This window comes from Taudactylus pleione, unplaced genomic scaffold (assembly GCF_031769625.1).
Source record: "Taudactylus pleione unplaced genomic scaffold, aTauple2 ptg000830l, whole genome shotgun sequence".
NCBI lineage: Eukaryota > Metazoa > Chordata > Amphibia > Anura > Myobatrachidae > Taudactylus > Taudactylus pleione.
Window position 1 is genome coordinate 6,191,957 of NW_028285232.1, and position 23,995 is coordinate 6,215,951.

General features: G+C 48.9%; 1 protein-coding gene across 3 annotated transcripts in view; it reads right to left on the reverse strand.

The window, feature by feature from the left end:
- The window catches only part of CNTFR (ciliary neurotrophic factor receptor), an 822,875-nt gene that overhangs the window by 93,976 nt on the left and 704,904 nt on the right, over positions 1–23,995 (reverse strand). For all 3 annotated transcript variants that reach the window (XM_088458405.1, XM_088458403.1, XM_088458404.1), the window contains 3 exons: positions 10,392–10,509; positions 10,057–10,223; positions 2,330–2,493 (listed from right to left, as the gene is read on the reverse strand). In XM_088458405.1, coding sequence (XP_088314531.1) covers positions 2,330–2,493; positions 10,057–10,223; positions 10,392–10,509 — 449 coding nt within the window. The remainder of the gene's footprint in view (positions 1–2,329; positions 2,494–10,056; positions 10,224–10,391; positions 10,510–23,995) is intronic.

Sequence of the window (23,995 nt, forward strand, 5' to 3'; positions counted from 1 at the left end):
ACCCCCCCCCCCCTGCGTTTGCCTATGACGCTTGCGCCTCGAGAGGCGGGATATAGGAGGAAATGGGCATTTTAATATAGGACAAAGTACAGTAATAAAGACTTTAAAGCTGGCCACACACATAGCGATCTGCACACGATCAGCCGCTGTGTACGATTTGTGTACGATTTCCCCTGAAACTCTCCCCGGCAGCTCTGCACACGATCTGGTGTCCAATCTTCATACGATCTCTCCTGCATCCAGACTGTCACAGTGCATCGTATCCTAGATTGTCAGATCTGCCCGACTGCACGGCAGATCTGACGATGCGATGTGCGACCAGCAGGGACGCGCATTTTATCATGATCGTGAGTGGAGACTCACAATTTACTCAGGATTTGGCCATGTTTTACGCGCTCTGTCGTTCCAACGTGTCGGAATCGGCCAGATCGGGTAAAATATCGCTGTGTGTGTGGCCAGCTTTAGAGGCTGATTATGAGTTGGGAGTAAAGCAAAAAAAACAAACATGTGGGACAAACCATTGCGGCACTGTAAGAGGGGGAAATACAGGTATTATATTTGCATGCAGGGTAAATAGCCCACAAATGCTGGGCAGCTTTATTCATACACTGCGATTTAGATCTGAGCTAGGATATGTCCCTCCCACATAAAAGTACATTTTGGTCGATTTGGGGTTATTGTTCTATTCGTAGCCGACTTTCATTGGTTTTTGCAAATCAGAGAATGACTCGTGGCAAAACAGACTATAAAATCGACAATAAAACCATATTACGGCCAGAACTGAATATCGACCAAACATCGATACTTTTACATAGACGACTACAGGATCCACGGATTTAAAACGAACAATAAATCGTACAGAACCCGATTAATAAAATCACACAAACAATAGACCTGCCTGAGAAGCGCTGCGCAGATTACTGCCGGGATGTGACGCAAAATCACAGACAAGCGATACAGGATGAGCCCCCCGCTGTCCTAAGACATCAGTGTGTATCCTTCTTCCTCCTTGTTGCCTTCGATGTATCAGAACTCTCCTCACTTACAGACATATAGCACTGGCCCCTCATATCGTCTTTATCACCAAGTCTGTGTCCCCATAACTAGGGTCATGCCCAAGAACCATCAATGCCAATCAATCGGATTGCGATAAGGCGGCCGGCAGATGATCGCTGTAGACCTGGGTATGCCCTCATCTGGCAACCACCTCATAATGGCGGCCATTTTGTGACTCAGGGCAGGGTCGGCCCACATGCAGAAAGCTTCAGTACACAAAGCAATGAGGTGCACTTACTTCAATACAACCGTTAAATATAGTAAGAAAAATAAGAATATTTACAGTTGAGCACGCATCTCGTCAAGCGATTAGCCGTGGCCGTGCGTGCCACACTACGCAATGCTGCACGCTGCCTTCGCACCATGCAATCCTATGGAGTCGCAGGTGCGAACGCAGTTCGTGTACCCGTTCACAGCTGCACGACTTGCGCCATGCATGGTGCTGGTTGCTGCACAAGCGGCATAGATGCAAGAGGACACATATATAGTGATAGCGAGAGTACGGTGACTTCATTCATCATAGACATTCATAATCATTTTACACTAAGCACAATATTCTCTCCTCATCCGCTGCAATGGTCTTACAGTGTGATCAGATAAATGACGCAAGTCCTATAACCTACACCCCTGAATAAAGGGTATTACAGTGTGATCAGATAAATGACACAAGTCCTATAAACTACACCCCTGAATAAAGGGTGGTAATACTTGGTCATGCATTTTAGTGTATTATAGATAATTAAAAACAATTCACAGATAATTCACCATCACATTATCAATGGCAAAGAACGTACAGTATTCCCCATCTAGATTTATCAGCAATGTCCCGCTACTGTTCTTGGCCGTATCTTTTAATTTTTTTTAGAACCAGCCGACCCTGTATGGCAGGACACACAACATAAGGACCACCAGGGTTTACGTCCTTATGTGGGGAGGGGGAAGGCGCTTTAGCCAAGGGGGTGGTCCTAGAGGAGTAGTAGACAGGCCATTGGCGCCACGTTTTACTCTTTCTACAATGCGCATGTGCACATGTGACTGCGCTAGAGTGGGTGCATCCACCATTATTCTTGTAACAATTCCAAAAAGCGGACTGTGGTCTTTTCGTTAATCAGGTACATACATGTATGCGCAGAAAAATAAAAATCGGGCGTTGTTCATCCGCGTTCCCTGCACCTTTGAAGACGACCCTTACTGAATGACCTACAGTACAAACATACCCCAGATGGAGCATAACTGAGAGAGAAAAACGGGCGGCGCAGGGCACTGTACTCACATGCTGCCACTGGTCAAGGATCAGCGGCCGATACCTCAAGAAGAATTTGAGAGGAAATGCCTCTGGGTCCGGCCAGGTGGAGGGAGTCTGCCAGGTGACCTCCAGCCTCCGAGGGTTCCGACGGACAGGTTTCACTAGGACGTTCTCCGGAGGGTCCGGTTTCACTGCGGAGAGAGCAGACATCAGAATTACAGATCTGTATCAAGAAAGTTTTGGGAAACACTTTTTAAAACAGTCCCATATTCAGACAGTGTGGGGATCATACAGTGCACTGTGTCCACGCTGTAAGAAATACAATTAGAATTATTCCTTTTAGAGAGCTGCACCATGCAATGAGCAAATCCCGACAAGCACAGACAAGAACCCAATGCACAAAGAGAATACACAAGAACTCTCTGTCCGCCGCTGCTGGAAAACATGACGGCATTTTCAAGCATCCCACCAAACTTTTAATGATCCTCTCGGACCAGCTACTGTACAGATCTTTCCAGAGAATCTTCCAAACTCTGCAGGTCTCTCCGGCGGAGCCAATATTAAGTCACTTACGTAAGCGGTCATTTATTACTGGCTTGCGTGTAAGTAATTTTTAGCTTTACAGAAATCTGCTATCTGCTGCATTTAAGGACGATTCCATCCGATGGTTCAATCGAATTCGCTTGTCAGAAACAGGGAAAATGAGCCCTGAGACAATTCAGCGTGAAATGAATGAATGCGATCAGTGACATTAATATTTCATTCCCAGAACTGTGACAACCTCTGCAAGACGGTAAAACATGCAATAAGCCCCCCAGGTCATTGCAGAACTGTAATGTGTCATTTCTGGAAAACAAATCCGAAGAAAATGCATTTATCATAGGTGTAGAAAGCAATTATTCAATCAGGAGACACTGATGCTGACTGGAGATTTTACTGCAGGTATCAGTGGCTGCACTGCCACCTCTGCCCACATGGGGCGCCAGCGGGTTTCTCTCTGGCTGTCCATCGTATGGTTCTTATTAGGAGGGTCTGAGAGATAGGAATGGTCTCAGCAGTCAGTCTTCCATTCATGTTTCCCCCATGTTGTGACATTGCCGCATCTGGATGTGTGTGAACTTCTGGTTAAATAATAAATAAAATCAGTGCTTGGATTCTGTATAAAGGAGTAAGTGACAGAGGATGATTTGTGCGCAGGGAATATTTGCATGTACAGTATATTCTCAGTAAGATAAGATGTCACAATCGTTACTACGGCCAAATCTGGGAACTTGCAATACTTAGCAACAGGAAAGGCGAAATAAATGAGAAGGATGAGGGGAATTGCCTATTTAAGGGATAATAATGCGAATTTTCATATATGAAGAATACCGGTAAATGGATTGTTCAGCTGACGTGTCCCTGTAATGCTGCTAAACCAGTGCACTCCACAGCTACAGGAGATGGTGCAGGCCAGGATTGTCAGGCGTCACTGGCCCTGTCTGTTATCTCATATAATAATATCTACAGCATGTTCATATAGGTTCTGCTACGTGGTTAACTTAAAATCAATTACCCAAACTCTGGCTATGCGAGTTAGAGAGGTGCCACCATGTTCCCTAAAGGGCGGAGCAAAGCGCAGCAGGAGGAGTCACGCCTCCTGTGTGCATTACTGATCGGAGCTGCGTCCTAGGACACAACATCGGATTATTATTCAGAGACGGACGCTAATTCCGCCGCAGCTGCGAATTTGTAGGCAGCGGCTGTGTGGAAAATTGCAAATGTTGCGGCCGCCTGGATTTGTATTGCGACGACCACTGGCGGACTTGCAAAATTCAATCGACTGAGTACAAAAACGCAGCATCAGTGGCAGACCAGTCGATAATCGGGCTTGCGAGTAACCCTACGGTGGCGCAGAATGGCCATGAGAACTGTGACGCCAGAGCAATTTTTACTGTATATGGGATCAGTCGCAGGCTGAGACACGCCCCTGCTCACCCTGCTGCCGCCCGCAAACGGTCCCTGCCTGCCAATCACCCTGCAAAGAAATCTACACTACGAGCCACAACTAAAATTACACTTGGCACATGCACAGATCACCGATAATCGCTCAATTGTGTAAATATCGGCCAATGCGTCCATCTTTGAATCAGGCCCTAAAGGCGATTTTGTTTCTTTAGACCTCTTCACAGTATCACTGATCCATCGTACATACCAGTTCTCGCAGTTCTCATCCTGCTCCAACCAGCCAATCACCGCTGAGGAACCAAAACGCTCAGCTCTCAGATGTTCTTTAGCTGTGCGTGCATCTAGGTATTTAACAAAACGCACAGCGCATGCGCCTCACGTTGTGTACTCACACAGTGGCAGCGATTGAAACGCACGTCCCTTGGTGGTAGCTATTTACATGCACAGAGATGCTGCACTCCCTTATGGGCGTATTATGGGAGTGTCCTAGACGTGTCGCATAACTGGTTTGCGAACTCAGGGCCTGATTCAGCAAGCTACGCAATGGCGATTACCAATGCAGATCGAGCGATTGTTTACAATCGTACATATGCATAACCCGCACTGCACGTACACAGCGATCGCACTGTGCGATTACGGCCACACAGGGGAATTCATCGCAAATTGAGTGACAGGCTGTTAGCATTTGCGGGTGGTGACGGGGGAGTGGTCGGAAGAACGCAGGCGTGTGTTACCGTTTGAACGCCATTTCATGGGCGTGCATAAATTAGCCACAGTGATTGCATACGAAGCATGAGAGCCCATTGCGCGCGGGGAAACTTCCCGTGTCTGCGCCGCTGGTACCGATGTTTACACAGAACAGCGATGTTGGACGGATATGAGAAAGCAGCAGTGGGCGTCATTACGCCGACATTAGCATATTTTCGTTCTGTGCGAAATTGCAGCTACAATCGCATTACTGTCCGCTGCTGAATAAGGCCCTCAGACGATTAATCGCTTACATTGGAGGCCATTTTCCCCCAAGCAGGATTGTTGTGAGCGTTCCGGTCCTCGCACATTTAGACGCACAGAAGTGTTAGCGCACGGTGGGGCAGTGCTATAGACAGTTACACAATTGGTCTTATGGTCACATGGTAAAACATGGAGTCACCGTTTATCTCTCAGCCAGGAACAGGTTAAGGCCGTCTCTTGGATCTCTAGGAGACATAGGAAAGGGAGTGTGAGCTGCAGAGCGTCGGAGAGCCACAAAACCTCAGCACTTTCACAGCCACGACCAAATGTTCTGTTTCCATGTCTTTCCAATTTAATTAGTTTTATTGGCGCCCAGCAACGTTTGCGCTGCCAGAAGTACCAGAAGCCAACACAATTAAAAATATGGCCGTTTTCTCAGGATGAGGCGCCTGACATCATGATGGCTTTGGAATGAGTCTCATTCTCCTCCATTGCTCCTTGCTTTGATCCCACTTTGTTTCTCTCCGGTCTGCGCTTGATCTCTGCTCCCTGTGAATCCCCAGCTGCCGTCCTGCATTTCTGGATAACCATAGCTGCCTCCAGCGTAAGAACCCTGGCTCTGTGCTCACTGCTTTGGTGCAGATTACACCTCTCCGCCTTATACTGGGTCCTGTCCTCTCCTTCCTTCTACCGTATAGCGTATGGCTTTCAGGTACACGTCTGTGGATAAAGACCCCGGCATTAACTCCCACCTGAGTCCATCTGACTACTGAGTCTATGACAACACTCACACTCTCTATTACAGTAGTGTCAGCCTCTCCAGATGCCCCAGTATTGAAGTGAGCAGTAAGAGAACACCATTTAGCCAGGTCCTGTGCGTTGGATCACCAAACAGTCCAGAGGTTACTGTTACATTGACAGTAGGATTGTGATATCGCACGTACAAATGTGCAGGGTTTGTACACTAATTGTGTACAGAAAGCTGAGCTTTGATAATGCATAGGCAAACACAGGGAGGAATTCCAGTTGCCCAGAGCCCACCCAGCCTTGCCAACATGCAGTGGGACTCTGCTGTTGTGCATTCCCAGTGCCAGCAGTTTCTCTTGCCAGGTCTGCAGCTCATTCAGTGCACCAAACCAAAGAGCAGATGCCAGCAAGAAGAAACAGGCGTCTTGCCATGAGGTGGGAGAATGTGTGCTTAGAACGCTCAGTTTTGACTCCTACTGGTTATACTATATACAGTGGCGTAACTACTGCCCCCGCAGCCCCCGCGGTGGCTTGGAGGCGCTGGGTAGCTTGGGGGCGACGGGAGCAGTAGTAGTAACTACGGAGGGTGCAGGGGGTGCGGTCGCACCCCCTGCAACCTCCATCTGCTGGGCACCCGCTGAGTGTGTTACCAGCGGGCGCCCGGCTCCTATTCAAACCCCCGGCGGCAGCCGGAGGACGGAGCTCCCTCCGTCTTCCGGGTCCCGCAGGGCACTATGGGAGTGACGTAATGACGTCACTCCCATAGTGCCGAGGAGCGGACGCCGGGGAAGGAGCTCAGGAGTGAGCTCCCTCTTCCGGGTCCCGCAGGGCACTATGGGAGTGACGTAATGACGTCACTCCCATAGTGCCGAGGAGCGAACGCCGGGGTATGGACGGCAGCAGCACTGGAGCGGGAATAAAGGTGTTTGTGTTTTTTTCTTTTGTGTGTGTGTGTGTTTGTTTGTGTGCGCGCGGAGGGGGGGGAGCAACTACAGGGGGCTAACTACAGGCGGCTAACTACAGGCGGCTAACTACAGGGGGCTAACTACAGGCGGCTAACTACAGGCGGCTAACTACTAGAAGGGGCACTACAGGGGGCGCTGCATAATGGGCACTACTACAGGAGGCATTACTTTAATGGGCACTACTACAGGGGGCATTGCATAAGGGGCACTACTACAGGGGGCATTGCACAAGGGGCACTACTACAGGGGACATTGCATAAGGGGCACTACTACAGGGGACATTGCATAAGGGGCACTACTACTGGGGGCATTGCATAAGGGGCACTACTACAGGGGACATTGCATAAGGGGCACTACTACAGGGGACATTGCATAAGGGGCACTACTACAGGGGACATTGCAAAAGGGGCACTACTACAAGGGGCATTGCATAAAGGGGCACTAGTATAGGGGGCATTGCATTTTGGGGCACAACTACAGGGGGCACTGTATAAGGGGCACTAATTTGATACACAGTTTACAGGTTATAAACTATGTTCCCAATAATCTGGTTCTACACGGACATAAAAACTGTGCAACCTGTCTTGAGCTGAGGTGACGGACTGGCAGGAGCAGAAAGGAGGGTTGGTGAAGTAGATCTGTCAGGGTGGGATGTAATGGGCATTACTGTTTGGCATAATGTGTATTTGGCATTACTGTGTGCACAATGTGCTATTAGGGGCATTACTGTGTGGCATAATGTGTAAGGGTCATTACTGTGTGGCATAATGTGTTGTATGTGGCATAATCTGTTGTATGTGGCATTACAGTGTAGCATAACGTGAAATATGGGCATTACAGCATGGCATAAATTTGTTATAAGCGCTTTACTGTATGTCATTATGTGTTATATGTGGCATTATTGTGTGGGATGTGTAAGGGGCATTGATGTGTGGCATAATGTGTTGTAAGGGGCACTCCGGTGTGGCATAATGTGTTGTAAGGGGCATTCCGGTGTGGCACACTGTGTTATAAGTGGCATTACTTAGTGTGTCATAATGTGTAAGGCACATTACTGTATCATGTAACCACACACCTTAAACGTAGTCTTTGGGTGTGTTTGATCTTTGGGCGGGGGGGGGGGCTGAAACTTTTTTGGCATGGGGGAGCAAAATTTATAGTTACGCCACTGACTATATATCTATATTTATTATGGGATATTTAAACTTCTCCTAATCATTTATAAGAGATAAATATGTCTGATATGTTTAAGACTCTCTCCCTACAGTCTATATTCTAGAACATTGTTTCTCAAACTTCAACTTCAGGGAACCCTAACAGTGCATGTATTACAGACCTCCTCAGTATCACAATTGGGATAATTAGCACTACCTGGGGATCTTTTAAAATGTGTCAGCCAGTAACAAGTACACATGTGCACCAACTAGAAGATCTGAAAAACATGCACTGTTAGCGGTCCCTGAGGACTGAGTTTGGGAAACAGTGCTATATACTGTACTGTATCATCTATAGTGTTAATTATTAATACTGTATTAATTTTATGCGTATACCGTGATCTGTGGTGCCCACATCTGGAGAAAAAAAAACATTCAGCTTTGACGGCTGGTCCTACTGCCTCATATAACAGGTTACTGTGATCACTGGTCCTGTATATGTCTGATGTATTACATACACTGCACTATGTATGGCTGGTCCTACTGCCGCATATAACGGGTTACTGTGATCACTGGCCCTGTATATGTCTGATGTATTACATACACTGCACTATGTATGGCTGGTCCTACTGCCGCATATAACAGGTTACTGTGATCACTGGTCCTGTCTATGTCTGATGTATTACATACACTGCACTATGTATGGCTGGTCCTACTGTCGCATATAACAGGTTACTGTGATCACTGGTCCTGTATATGTCTCATGTATTACATACACTGCACTATGTATGGCTGGTCCTACTGCCACATATAACAGGTTACTGTGATCACTGGTCCTGTCTATGTCTGATGTATTACATACACTGCACTATGTATGGCTGGTCCTACTGCCTCATATAACAGGTTACTGTGATCGCTGGCCCTGTATATGTCTGATGTATTACATACACTGCACTATGTATGGCTGGTCCTCCTGCCTCATATAACAGGTTACTGTGATCGCTGGCCCTGTATATGTCTGATGTATTACATACACTGCACTATGTATGGCTGGTCCTACTGCCGCATATAACGGGTTACTGTGATCACTGGTCCTGTATATGTCTGATGTATTACATACACTGCACTATGTATGGCTGGTCCTACTGCCTCATATAACAGGTTACTGTGATCGCTGGCCCTGTATATGTCTGATGTATTACATACACTGCACTATGTATGGCTGGTCCTCCTGCCTCATATAACAGGTTACTGTGATCGCTGGCCCTGTATATGTCTGATGTATTACATACACTGCACTATGTATGGCTGGTCCTACTGCCGCATATAACATGTTACTGTGATCACTGGCCCTGTATCTGTCTGATGTATTACATACACTGCACTATGTATGGCTGGTCCTACTGCCGCATATAACAGGTTACTGTGATCACTGTCCCTGTATCTGTCTGATGTATTACATACACTGCACTATGTATGGCTGGTCCTACTGCCGCATATAACGGGTTACTGTGATCACTGGTCCTGTATATGTCTGATGTATTACATACACTGCACTATGTATGGCTGGTCCTCCTGCCTCATATAACAGGTTACTGTGATCGCTGGCCCTGCATATGTCTGATGTATTACATACACTGCACTATGTATGGCTGGTCCTACTGCCGCACATAACATGTTACTGTGATCACTGGCCCTGCATATGTCTGATGTATTACATACACTGCACTATGTATTAGGCTCACTGGTTCCGGTGGACTAGTATAATATGCCCATGCCTCAGTCAAGTCACTGTTTCCCAGTGAATTGATAGGCCCATGTCTGTGATGTCACTGGTTCCCAGTGAATTGATAGGCCCAAGCCTCAGTGATGTCACTGGCTCCCAGTGAATTGATAGGCCTATGCCTTAGTGATGTCACAGATGCCTCCTTATGAATATCAGTTCAGCCCACAGAACGGCTTCAGTTTATGTTATGGAAAATGTATTTACCTATTGAGAATTCGTCAAAGCTGATGGAGGTGGAGTTCTTCCCCAGCGCGTTGGCGACCACAAGGGTCACTTTGTATTTCTGTGTGGAAAAGAGGCGGCTGTACTTAATGTGACACCGGTTTTTGGGAAATTGGTCCCTCTCACAGAAGAGCTGCTTGGAGTCGTGCCTGAAAATACAGCAGAAAATAAAACCTCATTACTGTCCTCTCCCCATCGGCCATTCAGAAATACCAAGACGACTTTTTTTGTGGCGGGCGCGAGGAACCGTACACACATCTTTCTATATTACCACGGCTCTATGACAGCATAGAGAGGGCAGCCCGGCCTCTACTTACATGATGGTGATGTTGAAATTGTTGGGGATGTAGGTCGGGCTCTGAACGTGCCAACTGCAGTAGAAGGATGCTGGGTAATTGTTGGAGCGACACACCAGGACGGGCTCTCGGGGGGGGTCTGGAAGGAAGAAGGGATAAGTGTAAATGGGTGACAATGTCCTGCAGCGTTCAGAGTCTCAATTACCCACATAGCAGACAGGGGTCATTGGCAGCACACTGTGGTAACAGACTGGCATGCACCTGGCACACATTAGACAATAAAAACAAGTAAAGCATCTGGTCGTATTGTGTGGAAATTAGAGGTGCCATCACAGGGGCTGATACAGAGTTACACACAAATTCGTCTGGCGGATGGATCGTGCGATTCTCTAGGCTGTGCATGTGTACGAGATCAGCATACGCAGCTATGAACGGCTTCCTCGCATTTCCACTGGCAACTGGTTGGCATATAGGCTAAGTGTTCGTAGGGTGGACCTGGGGTCTGGGCTGAGTTCAGCGTATGTAGAGATACGTCTGATTTATAGCGCTGGCGCAGACGTGCGATGACGGAGACTTCTGCAGGCGACTGGATGGTGGGAGGCGACATGGCAGAGATGCGCGCAAGTCTGAATAAGCCCCACAGTGTGTGCATTGGTATAATAATGTGGACATTGCTGTATGTTATGCAGTGTGCAGAGATATTTGTGAGGATACAAAGTATCCCAGTGATTCTACTATGTGTGTGACTGGGAGAGTTTAGTGACAAGACTTCTGTAGACTGGCGTTTTCTTTAGGGGCATATTTCTCAACAGGTCCCCAGGTGCTCTGACATCACCGGCCCACAGGGGAGGCGCAGGTGGCCACTTCGCTAGGGAGATAGGCGGATGTGCACGGGAGCCAGGAGCTTCCCGGACAGTAAGGGAGAGTAGGTAAGTACGGGTAAGTGGTGACTGACTGCCTCACCTGGCCAGTCTCTGCAATACGGAACATAGGGCCTGATTTAGCAAGGATCGCGTTGCTAATACGCACGCAATCGTTCGATTGTTGTGTTCTGCACATGCTCATGCATTGCATGTGATTGTAGAGGCTACGCAGACCCAGTGCAGATGTGGGTGGTGACTGGGGCTGGTCGGGCGAACGCAGGCGTGCCAGTGTGTTGCAACGCCGTTACAGGGGAGTGCCTAAATTATCCACTGCGCGGCCAAAAGCAGCCATAGCACTGATAGCGTGCGTGGCTGGTAGCAATTTCTGAGTAAGGTCAGGGCTTGTGCTTGTGTGCGTATGGGTCCGATGTTACCGATTGTTTTGCTATGTTCCCCCAGTATACGGATGTGAGTAAGGGGAAGTGGGCGTCCTTATGTCAGGCTGGGATCGCAATGCGAATACAAACATTTACATATCACCACTGATATTAGCAACTGCGCTGCGTGCGTATAAGCAGAATTGCGCTCAGTAGTGAATCAGACCCTAAAACCCCAGATTGGTGCTCGCACAGCCTGATTCAGAGGTAGACACAATGCCGATGTGTACTCAGCTGAGCGATTATCGTTAATCTGCGCTGTGCTCGCAGACAGTAATTTATTCGCAAAGAGATAGACAGATGGGACAGTTTGTGGCAGGCAACAGGGAGGTGGTGACTCAAATGAAGAAGTGCCGTTTTCGGGGCGTGTCGCAGACTGGGATCCTGTACGCAGTCCAACTGTCGCCGGCATCTCGGTACCCACGGCCATTCTGCATGCCTATAGGGTTACTCAGAAGGCCGATTATCGACTGATCTGTGACCAATGCTGAGTCTTTCTACGCAGTCGACAGGATTTGCAAAGCCAGCGCTGGGCATCTCAATACAAATTCCAGCGCCTGCGAGGGGAATAACCCGGCTGTTACTGCGACCATACAATAGAGGGGAATAACCCGGCTGTTACTGCGACCATACAATAGGGGAGAATAACCCGACTGTTACTGCGATCATACAATAGAGGGGAATAACCCGGCTGTTACTGCGACCATACAATAGAGGGGAATAACCCGGCTGTTACTGCGACCATACAATAGGGGAGAATAACCCGACTGTTACTGCGATCATACAATAGAGGGGAATAACCCGGCTGTTACTGCGACCATACAATAGAGGGGAATAACCCGGCTGTTACTGTGACCATACAATAGAGGGGAATAACCCGGCTGCTACTGAGACCATACAATAGAGGGGAATAACCCGGCTGCTACTGTGACCATACAATAGAGGGGAATAACCCGGCTGTTACTGCGACCATACAATAGAGGGGAATAAGCCGACTGTTACTGCGACCATACAATAGAGGGGAATAACCCGGCTGTTACTGCGATAATACAATACAGGGGAATAACCCGGCTGTTACTGCCACCATACAATAGAGGGGAATAACCCGGCTGTTACTGCGACCATACAATAGAGAGGAATAACCCAGCTGTTACTGCGACCATACAATAGAGGGGAATAACCCGGCTGTTATTGCGACCATACAATAGAGGGGAATAACCCGGCTGTTACTGCGACCATACAATAGAGAGGAATAACCCGGCTGTTACTGCCACCATACAATAGAGGGGAATAACCCGACTGTTACTGCCACCATACAATAGAGGGGAATAACCCGACTGTTACTGCCACCATACAATAGAGGGGAATAACCCGGCTGTTACTGCGACCATACAATAGAGGGGAATAAGCCGACTGTTACTGCGACCATACAATAGAGGGGAATAAGCCGACTGTTACTGCGACCATACAATAGAGGGGAATAACCCGGCTGTTACTGCGACCATACAATAGAGGGGAATAACCCGGCTGTTACTGCGACCATACAATAGAGAGGAATAAGCCGGCTGTTACTGCGACCATACAATAGAGGGGAATAAGCTGACTGTTACTGCGACCATACAATAGAGGGGAATAACTCGGCTGTTACTGCCACCATACAATAGAGGGGAATAACCCGGCTGTTACTGCGACCATACAATAGAGAGGAATAACCCGGCTGTTACTGCGACCATACAATAGAGGGGAATAACCCAGCTGTTACTGCGACCATACAATAGAGGGGAATAACCCGGCTGTTACGGCGACCATACAATAGAGGGGAATAACCCGGCTGTTACTGCGACCATACAATAGAGGGGAATAACCCGGCTGTTACTGCCACCATACAAGAGAGGGGAATAACCTGGCTGTTACTGCGACCATACAATAGAGAGGAATAACCCGGCTGTTACTGCGACCATACAATAGAGGGGAATAACCCAGCTGTTACTGCGACCATACAATAGAGGGGAATAACCCGGCTGTTACTGCGACCATACAATAGAGAGGAATAACCCGGCTGTTACTGCGACAATACAAAAGAGGGGAATAACCCGGCTGTTACTGCGACCATACAATAGAGGGGAATAAGCCGACTGTTACTGCGACCATACAATTGAGGGGAATAACCCGGCTGTTACTGCGACCATACATGAGTTTTCCTTGTTATATAAAGTAAACCTCACTGTCTATGGGGGTTACCGCTGGTGATAACAGTGTTAATGTCGGCGTCACCCTCTCTAGCACAGGGTGATACCAGACCCCCCACACATCCTCTAACATTTTGTCACCAACTGGACTTTTGCCTGGTTAATATATCGTCCCCTTAACGTTCCAAGTACTTCAAATCTCTACACACAATATAACCTGGCATCTATACATGGGTGCGCTTCATTAGATCGACAGTGCATGCGTTAATACCAAATGGTCGACAGTCAATATGTTGATGGGGACGAAAAGGTCGACACATTTATTCACAACCCTAATCTTTACCCTAACCCTCCCCTTGGCGCCTAAACGTCCCTCCTAGTGCCTAACTATACCCCCACAAAACCTATACCATTTTGTCAGCAACTGGAAACCCATGAGTCAACCATTTTTGTGTCAACCATTCCCATGTCGACCGTTTGTACCTGTCGACCTAAACCCATGTTGACCATTTATGTGTCGATCTTTTGTACCTGTAGACCTATTGTCCCAGTCGACCTATTGACTGTCGACCATCTGGTGTCGACCTACTGCTTGTTGAGCTTTTCACTGTCGACCTTTCACCTGGGACCCCTATACACAGTGGAGGCAGCCATATGAACCAGTTACCTGCCAGTCAGCTCAGGACTACATCACTAAGTTCCTCATGGGGCCCTCGGCAAGATACTGCTTTGGGCTCCTTCCCAATCCCGTTTAGGAAAAACAAAAAAAACTTGTTTAGAGTAATTCGGGCCCAATAATGCCCATGGGCCTTAAAAGAGGGCCCCCACAATGGATAAGCCAGATACCCCAGCAATATGGAGCTGCAAGCCGCGCCCTGGCGGCTCTCGCTGTGCGCAAGCGTCAGATACACTTTAAACAAAATCGTAAAAAAAAAATGAAAAGCGCAGAGGAAGAAATCACACTGGGACTTGAGACAACACGATAAACAATAGTGTTTACACCGCACGCAATAATCTCACAGTACAGAACTTTACAGGCCGGAAGGATTTAGATCTTCTTATTAAAAGCTGATTTCTCAAAGGGAACAAAAAAAAAATCTCATAAAAAAAAAAAAAAATGATTTTCATCGATTACGTTGGACATGTAGGAGTAACAGATCCCGTCAGGCATCTAAACGAGGGCTTTATTGATATGCCGCCGTGTTCCCGATGTCACGGCAATAGCTCCTCACCCGGGCGAGTGCTAGAAGAATTAGGCCGGTGATTTGTTTCATGGACATGCTATTTTCTTACCTCCAGTCATTTATTCCTGGAGCGTCCATCAGGCCGGTATCGGCAGTCTCTCACATTTACCAGGCAATGCTAGTACAGCGTGTGCAGGGCAGAATTATACCAGGGCCGTAATAGACTGTGTTCAGCGGTTTGCAGAGAATGAATTGTGCGTTGCCGGGGGCAGCGAGTGCTCCCTATACTGATGTGTATGGCTCTCCTCACCACCATTATCCCGACACTACAAAGCTCCCTGTACTGATGTGTACGTGTCTCCTCACCACCATTATCCCGACACTACAAAGCTCCCTGTACTGCTGTGTACGTGTCTCCTCACCACCATTATCCCGACACTACAAAGCTCCCTGTACTGATGTGTACGTGTCTCCTCACCACCATTATCCCGACACTACAAAGCTCCCTGTACTGATGTGTACGTGTCTCCACACCACCATTATCCCGACACTACAAAGCTCCCTGTACTGATGTGTACGGCTCTCCTCACCACCATTATCCCGACACTACAAAGCTCCCTGTACTGATGTGTACGTGTCTCCACACCACCATTATCCCGACACTACAAAGCTCCCTGTACTGATGTGTACGGCTCTCCTCACCACCATTATCCCGACACTACAAAGCTCCCTGTACCGATGTGTACGTGTCTCCTCACCACCATTATCCCGACACTACAAAGCTCCCTGTACCGATGTGTACGGCTCTCCTCACCACCATTATCCCGACACTACAAAGCTCCCTGTACTGCTGTGTACGTGTCTCCTCACCACCATTATCCCGAAACTACAAAGCTCCCTGTACTGATGTGTACAGCTCTCCTCACCACCATTATCCCGACACTACAAAGCTCCCTGTACTGATGTGTACAGCTCTCCTCACCACCATTATCCCGACACTACAAAGCTCCCTGTACTGATGTGTACGTGTCTCCTCACCACCATTATCCCGACACTACAAAGCTCCCTGTACTGATGTGTACAGCTCTCCTCACCACCATTATCCCGACACTACAAAGCTCCCTGTACTGATGTGTACAGCTCTCCTCACCACCATTATCCCGACACTACAAAGCTCCCTGTACTGATGTGTACGTGTCTCCTCACCACCATTATCCCGACACTACAAAGCTCCCTGTACTGATGTGTACGGCTCTCCTCACCACCATTATCCCGACACTACAAAGCTCCCTGTACTGATGTGTACGGCTCTCCTCACCACCATTATCCCGACACTACAAAGCTCCCTGTACTGATGTGTACGTGTCTCCTCACCACCATTATCCCGACACTACAAAGCTCCCTGTACTGCTGTGTACGTGTCTCCTCACCACCATTATCCCGACACTACAAAGCTCCCTGTACTGCTGTGTACGTGTCTCCTCACCACCATTATCCCGACACTACAAAGCTCCCTGTACTGATGTGTACAGCTCTCCTCACCACCATTATCCCGACACTACAAAGCTCCCTGTACTGATGTGTACAGCTCTCCTCACCACCATTATCCCGACACTACAAAGCTCCCTGTACTGATGTGTACGTGTCTCCTCACCACCATTATCCCGACACTACAAAGCTCCCTGTACTGATGTGTACAGCTCTCCTCACCACCATTATCCCGACACTACAAAGCTCCCTGTACTGATGTGTACGTGTCTCCTCACCACCATTATCCCGACACTACAAAGCTCCCTGTACTGATGTGTACGGCTCTCCTCACCACCATTATCCCGACACTACAAAGCTCCCTGTACTGATGTGTACGGCTCTCCTCACCACCATTATCCCGACACTACAAAGCTCCCTGTACTGATGTGTACAGCTCTCCTCACCACCATTATCCCGACACTACAAAGCTCCCTGCACTGATGTGTACGTGTCTCCTCACCACCATTATCCCGACACTACAAAGCTCCCTGTACTGATGTGTACGTGTCTCCACACCACCATTATCCCGACACTACAAAGCTCCCTGTACTGATGTGTACGGCTCTCCTCACCACCATTATCCCGACACTACAAAGCTCCCTGTACTGATGTGTACAGCTCTCCTCACCACCATTATCCCGACACTACAAAGCTCCCTGTACTGATGTGTACGTGTCTCCTCACCACCATTATCCCGACACTACAAAGCTCCCTGTACTGATGTGTACAGCTCTCCTCACCACCATTATCCCGACACTACAAAGCTCCCTGTACTGATGTGTACAGCTCTCCTCACCACCATTATCCCGACACTACAAAGCTCCCTGTACTGATGTGTACGTGTCTCCTCACCACCATTATCCCGACACTACAAAGCTCCCTGTACTGATGTGTACGGCTCTCCTCACCACCATTATCCCGACACTACAAAGCTCCCTGTACTGATGTGTACGGCTCTCCTCACCACCATTATCCCGACAATACAAAGCTCCCTGTACTGATGTGTACGTGTCTCCTCACCACCATTATCCCGACACTACAAAGCTCCCTGTACTGCTGTGTACGTGTCTCCTCACCACCATTATCCCGACACTACAAAGCTCCCTGTACTGCTGTGTACGTGTCTCCTCACCACCATTATCCCGACACTACAAAGCTCCCTGTACTGATGTGTACAGCTCTCCTCACCACCATTATCCCGACACTACAAAGCTCCCTGTACTGATGTGTACAGCTCTCCTCACCACCATTATCCCGACACTACAAAGCTCCCTGTACTGATGTGTACGTGTCTCCTCACCACCATTATCCCGACACTACAAAGCTCCCTGTACTGATGTGTACAGCTCTCCTCACCACCATTATCCCGACACTACAAAGCTCCCTGTACTGATGTGTACGGCTCTCCTCACCACCATTATCCCGACACTACAAAGCTCCCTGTACTGATGTGTACGGCTCTCCTCACCACCATTATCCCGACACTACAAAGCTCCCTGTACTGATGTGTACAGCTCTCCTCACCACCATTATCCCGACACTACAAAGCTCCCTGCACTGATGTGTACGTGTCTCCTCACCACCATTATCCCGACACTACAAAGCTCCCTGTACTGATGTGTACGTGTCTCCACACCACCATTATCCCGACACTACAAAGCTCCCTGTACTGATGTGTACGGCTCTCCTCACCACCATTATCCCGACACTACAAAGCTCCCTGTACTGATGTGTACGTGTCTCCTCACCACCATTATCCCGACACTACAAAGCTCCCTGTACTGATGTGTACGTGTCTCCACACCACCATTATCCCGACACTACAAAGCTCCCTGTACTGATGTGTACGGCTCTCCTCACCACCATTATCCCGACACTACAAAGCTCCCTGTACTGATGTGTACAGCTCTCCTCACCACCATTATCCCGACACTACAAAGCTCCCTGTACTGATGTGTACAGCTCTCCTCACCACCATTATCCCGACACTACAAAGCTCCCTGTACTGATGTGTACAGCTCTCCTCACCACCATTATCACGACACTACAAAGCTCCCTGTACTGATGTGTACGGCTCTCCTCACCACCATTATCCCGACACTACAAAGCTCCCTGTACTGATGTGTACGTGTCTCCTCACCACCATTATCCCGACACTACAAAGCTCCCTGTACTGATGTGTACGGCTCTCCTCACCACCATTATCCCGACACTACAAAGCTCCCTGTACTGATGTGTACATGTCTCCTCACCACCATTATCCCGACACTACAAAGCTCCCTGTACTGATGTGTACGGCTCTCCTCACCACCATTATCCCGACACTACAAAGCTCCCTGTACTGATGTGTACGTGTCTCCTCACCACCATTATCCCGACACTACAAAGCTCCCTGTACTGATGTGTACAGCTCTCCTCACCACCATTATCCCGACACTACAAAGCTCCCTGTACTGATGTGTACGTGTCTCCTCACCACCATTATCCCGACACTACAAAGCTCCCTGTACTGATGTGTACAGCTCTCCTCACCACCATTATCCCGACACTACAAAGCTCCCTGTACTGATGTGTACGTGTCTCCTCACCACCATTATCCCGACACTACAAAGCTCCCTGTACTGATGTGTACGGCTCTCCTCACCACCATTATCCCGACACTACAAAGCTCCCTGTACTGATGTGTACGGCTCTCCTCACCACCATTATCCCGACACTACAAAGCTCCCTGTACTGATGTGTACAGCTCTCCTCACCACCATTATCCCGACACTACAAAGCTCCCTGCACTGATGTGTACGTGTCTCCTCACCACCATTATCCCGACACTACAAAGCTCCCTGTACTGATGTGTACGTGTCTCCACACCACCATTATCCCGACACTACAAAGCTCCCTGTACTGATGTGTACGGCTCTCCTCACCACCATTATCCCGACACTACAAAGCTCCCTGTACTGATGTGTACAGCTCTCCTCACCACCATTATCCCGACACTACAAAGCTCCCTGTACTGATGTGTACGTGTCTCCTCACCACCATTATCCCGACACTACAAAGCTCCCTGTACTGATGTGTACAGCTCTCCTCACCACCATTATCCCGACACTACAAAGCTCCCTGTACTGATGTGTACAGCTCTCCTCACCACCATTATCCCGACACTACAAAGCTCCCTGTACTGATGTGTACGTGTCTCCTCACCACCATTATCCCGACACTACAAAGCTCCCTGTACTGATGTGTACGGCTCTCCTCACCACCATTATCCCGACACTACAAAGCTCCCTGTACTGATGTGTACGGCTCTCCTCACCACCATTATCCCGACAATACAAAGCTCCCTGTACTGATGTGTACGTGTCTCCTCACCACCATTATCCCGACACTACAAAGCTCCCTGTACTGCTGTGTACGTGTCTCCTCACCACCATTATCCCGACACTACAAAGCTCCCTGTACTGCTGTGTACGTGTCTCCTCACCACCATTATCCCGACACTACAAAGCTCCCTGTACTGATGTGTACAGCTCTCCTCACCACCATTATCCCGACACTACAAAGCTCCCTGTACTGATGTGTACAGCTCTCCTCACCACCATTATCCCGACACTACAAAGCTCCCTGTACTGATGTGTACGTGTCTCCTCACCACCATTATCCCGACACTACAAAGCTCCCTGTACTGATGTGTACAGCTCTCCTCACCACCATTATCCCGACACTACAAAGCTCCCTGTACTGATGTGTACGGCTCTCCTCACCACCATTATCCCGACACTACAAAGCTCCCTGTACTGATGTGTACGGCTCTCCTCACCACCATTATCCCGACACTACAAAGCTCCCTGTACTGATGTGTACAGCTCTCCTCACCACCATTATCCCGACACTACAAAGCTCCCTGCACTGATGTGTACGTGTCTCCTCACCACCATTATCCCGACACTACAAAGCTCCCTGTACTGATGTGTACGTGTCTCCACACCACCATTATCCCGACACTACAAAGCTCCCTGTACTGATGTGTACGGCTCTCCTCACCACCATTATCCCGACACTACAAAGCTCCCTGTACTGATGTGTACGTGTCTCCTCACCACCATTATCCCGACACTACAAAGCTCCCTGTACTGATGTGTACGTGTCTCCACACCACCATTATCCCGACACTACAAAGCTCCCTGTACTGATGTGTACGGCTCTCCTCACCACCATTATCCCGACACTACAAAGCTCCCTGTACTGATGTGTACAGCTCTCCTCACCACCATTATCCCGACACTACAAAGCTCCCTGTACTGATGTGTACAGCTCTCCTCACCACCATTATCCCGACACTACAAAGCTCCCTGTACTGATGTGTACAGCTCTCCTCACCACCATTATCCCGACACTACAAAGCTCCCTGTACTGATGTGTACGGCTCTCCTCACCACCATTATCCCGACACTACAAAGCTCCCTGTACTGATGTGTACGTGTCTCCTCACCACCATTATCCCGACACTACAAAGCTCCCTGTACTGATGTGTACGGCTCTCCTCACCACCATTATCCCGACACTACAAAGCTCCCTGTACTGATGTGTACATGTCTCCTCACCACCATTATCCCGACACTACAAAGCTCCCTGTACTGATGTGTACGGCTCTCCTCACCACCATTATCCCGACACTACAAAGCTCCCTGTACTGATGTGTACGTGTCTCCTCACCACCATTATCCCGACACTACAAAGCTCCCTGTACTGATGTGTACGTGTCTCCTCACCACCATTATCCCGACACTACAAAGCTCCCTGTACTGATGTGTACGGCTCTCCTCACCACCATTATCCCTACATTACAAAGCTCCCTGTACTGATGTGTATGTGTCTCCTCACCACCATTATCCCGACACTACAAAGCTCCCTGTACTGATGTGTACAGCTCTCCTCACCACCATTATCCCGACACTACAAAGCTCCCTGCACTGATGTGTACGGCTCTCCTCACCACCATTATCCCGACACTACAAAGCTCCCTGTACTGATGTGTACGGCTCTCCTCACCACCATTATCCCGACACTACAAAGCTCCCTGTACTGATGTGTACGGCTCTCCTCACCACCATTATCCCTACATTACAAAGCTCCCTGTACTGATGTAAATGTGTCTCCTCACCACCATTATCCCGACACTACAAAGCTCCCTGTACTGATGTGTACAGCTCTCCTCACCACCATTATCCCGACACTACAAAGCTCCCTGTACTGATGTGTACGTGTCTCCTCACCACCATTATCCCGACACTACAAAGCTCCCTGTACTGATGTGTACGTGTCTCCTCACCACTATTATCCCGACACTACAAAGCTCCCTGTACTGATGTGTACGGCTCTCCTCACCACCATTATCCCGACACTACAAAGCTCCCTGTACTGATGTGTACAGCTCTCCTCACCACCATTATCCCGACACTACAAAGCTCCCTGTACTGATGTGTACGGCTCTCCTCACCACCATTATCCCGACACTACAAAGCTCCCTGTACTGATGTGTACGGCTCTCCTCACCACCATTATCCCGACACTACAAAGCTCCCTGTACTGATGTGTACAGCTCTCCTCACCACCATTATCCCGACACTACAAAGCTCCCTGTACTGATGTGTACGGCTCTCCTCACCACCATTATCCCGACACTACAAAGCTCCCTGTACTGATGTGTACGGCTCTCCTCACCACCATTATCCCGACACTACAAAGCTCCCTGTACTGATGTGTACGTGTCTCCTCACCACCATTATCCCGACACTACAAAGCTCCCTGTACTGATGTGTACGTGTCTCCTCACCACCATTATCCCGACACTACAAAGCTCCCTGTACTGATGTGTACGGCTCTCCTCACCACCATTATCCCGACACTACAAAGCTCCCTGTACTGATGTGTACGGCTCTCCTCACCACCATTATCCCGACACTACAAAGCTCCCTGTACTGATGTGTACGGCTCTCCTCACCACCATTATCCCGACACTACAAAGCTCCCTGTACTGATGTGTACGTGTCTCCTCACCACCATTATCCCGACACTACAAAGCTCCCTGTACTGATGTGTACGTGTCTCCTCACCACCATTATCCCGACACTACAAAGCTCCCTGTACTGATGTGTACGGCTCTCCTCACCACCATTATCCCGACACTACAAAGCTCCCTGTACTGATGTGTACGGCTCTCCTCACCACCATTATCCCGACACTACAAAGCTCCCTGTACTGATGTGTACGGCTCTCCTCACCACCATTATCCCGACACTACAAAGCTCCCTGTACTGATGTGTACGGCTCTCCTCACCACCATTATCCCGACACTACAAAGCTCCCTGTACTGATGTGTACGGCTCTCCTCACCACCATTATCCCGACACTACAAAGCTCCCTGTACTGATGTGTACGGCTCTCCTCACCACCATTATCCCGACACTACAAAGCTCCCTGTACTGATGTGTACAGCTCTCCTCACCACCATTATCCCGACACTACAAAGCTCCCTGTACTGATGTGTACGTGTCTCCTCACCACCATTATCCCGACACTACAAAGCTCCCTGTACTGATGTGTACGGCTCTCCTCACCACCATTATCCCGACACTACAAAGCTCCCTGTACTGATGTGTACGGCTCTCCTCACCACCATTATCCCGACACTACAAAGCTCCCTGTACCGATGTGTACGGCTCTCCTCACCACCATTATCCCGACACTACAAAGCTCCCTGTACTGATGTGTACAGCTCTCCTCACCACCATTATCCCGACACTACAAAGCTCCCTGTACTGATGTGTACGGCTCTCCTCACCACCATTATCCCAACACTACAAAGCTCCCTGTACTGATGTGTACGTGTCTCCTCACCACCATTATCCCGACACTACAAAGCTCCCTGTTCTGATGTGTACGGCTCTCCTCACCACCATTATCCCGACACTACAAAGCTCCCTGTACTGATGTGTACGGCTCTCCTCACCACCATTATCCCGACACTAAAAAGCTCCCTGTACTGATGTGTACGTGTCTCCTCACCACCATTATCCCGACACTACAAAGCTCCCTGTACTGATGTGTACGGCTCTCCTCACCACCATTATCCCGACACTACAAAGCTCCCTGTACTGATGTGTACGGCTCTCCTCACCACCATTATCCCGACACTACAAAGCTCCCTGTACCGATGTGTACGTGTCTCCTCACCACCATTATCCCGACACTACAAAGCTCCCTGCACTGATGTGTACGTGTCTCCTCACCACCATTATCCCGACACTACAAAGCTCCCTGCACTGATGTGTACGGCTCTCCTCACCACCATTATCCCGACACTTTAAAGCTCCCTGCACTGATGTGTACGTGTCTCCTCACCACCATTATCCCGAAACT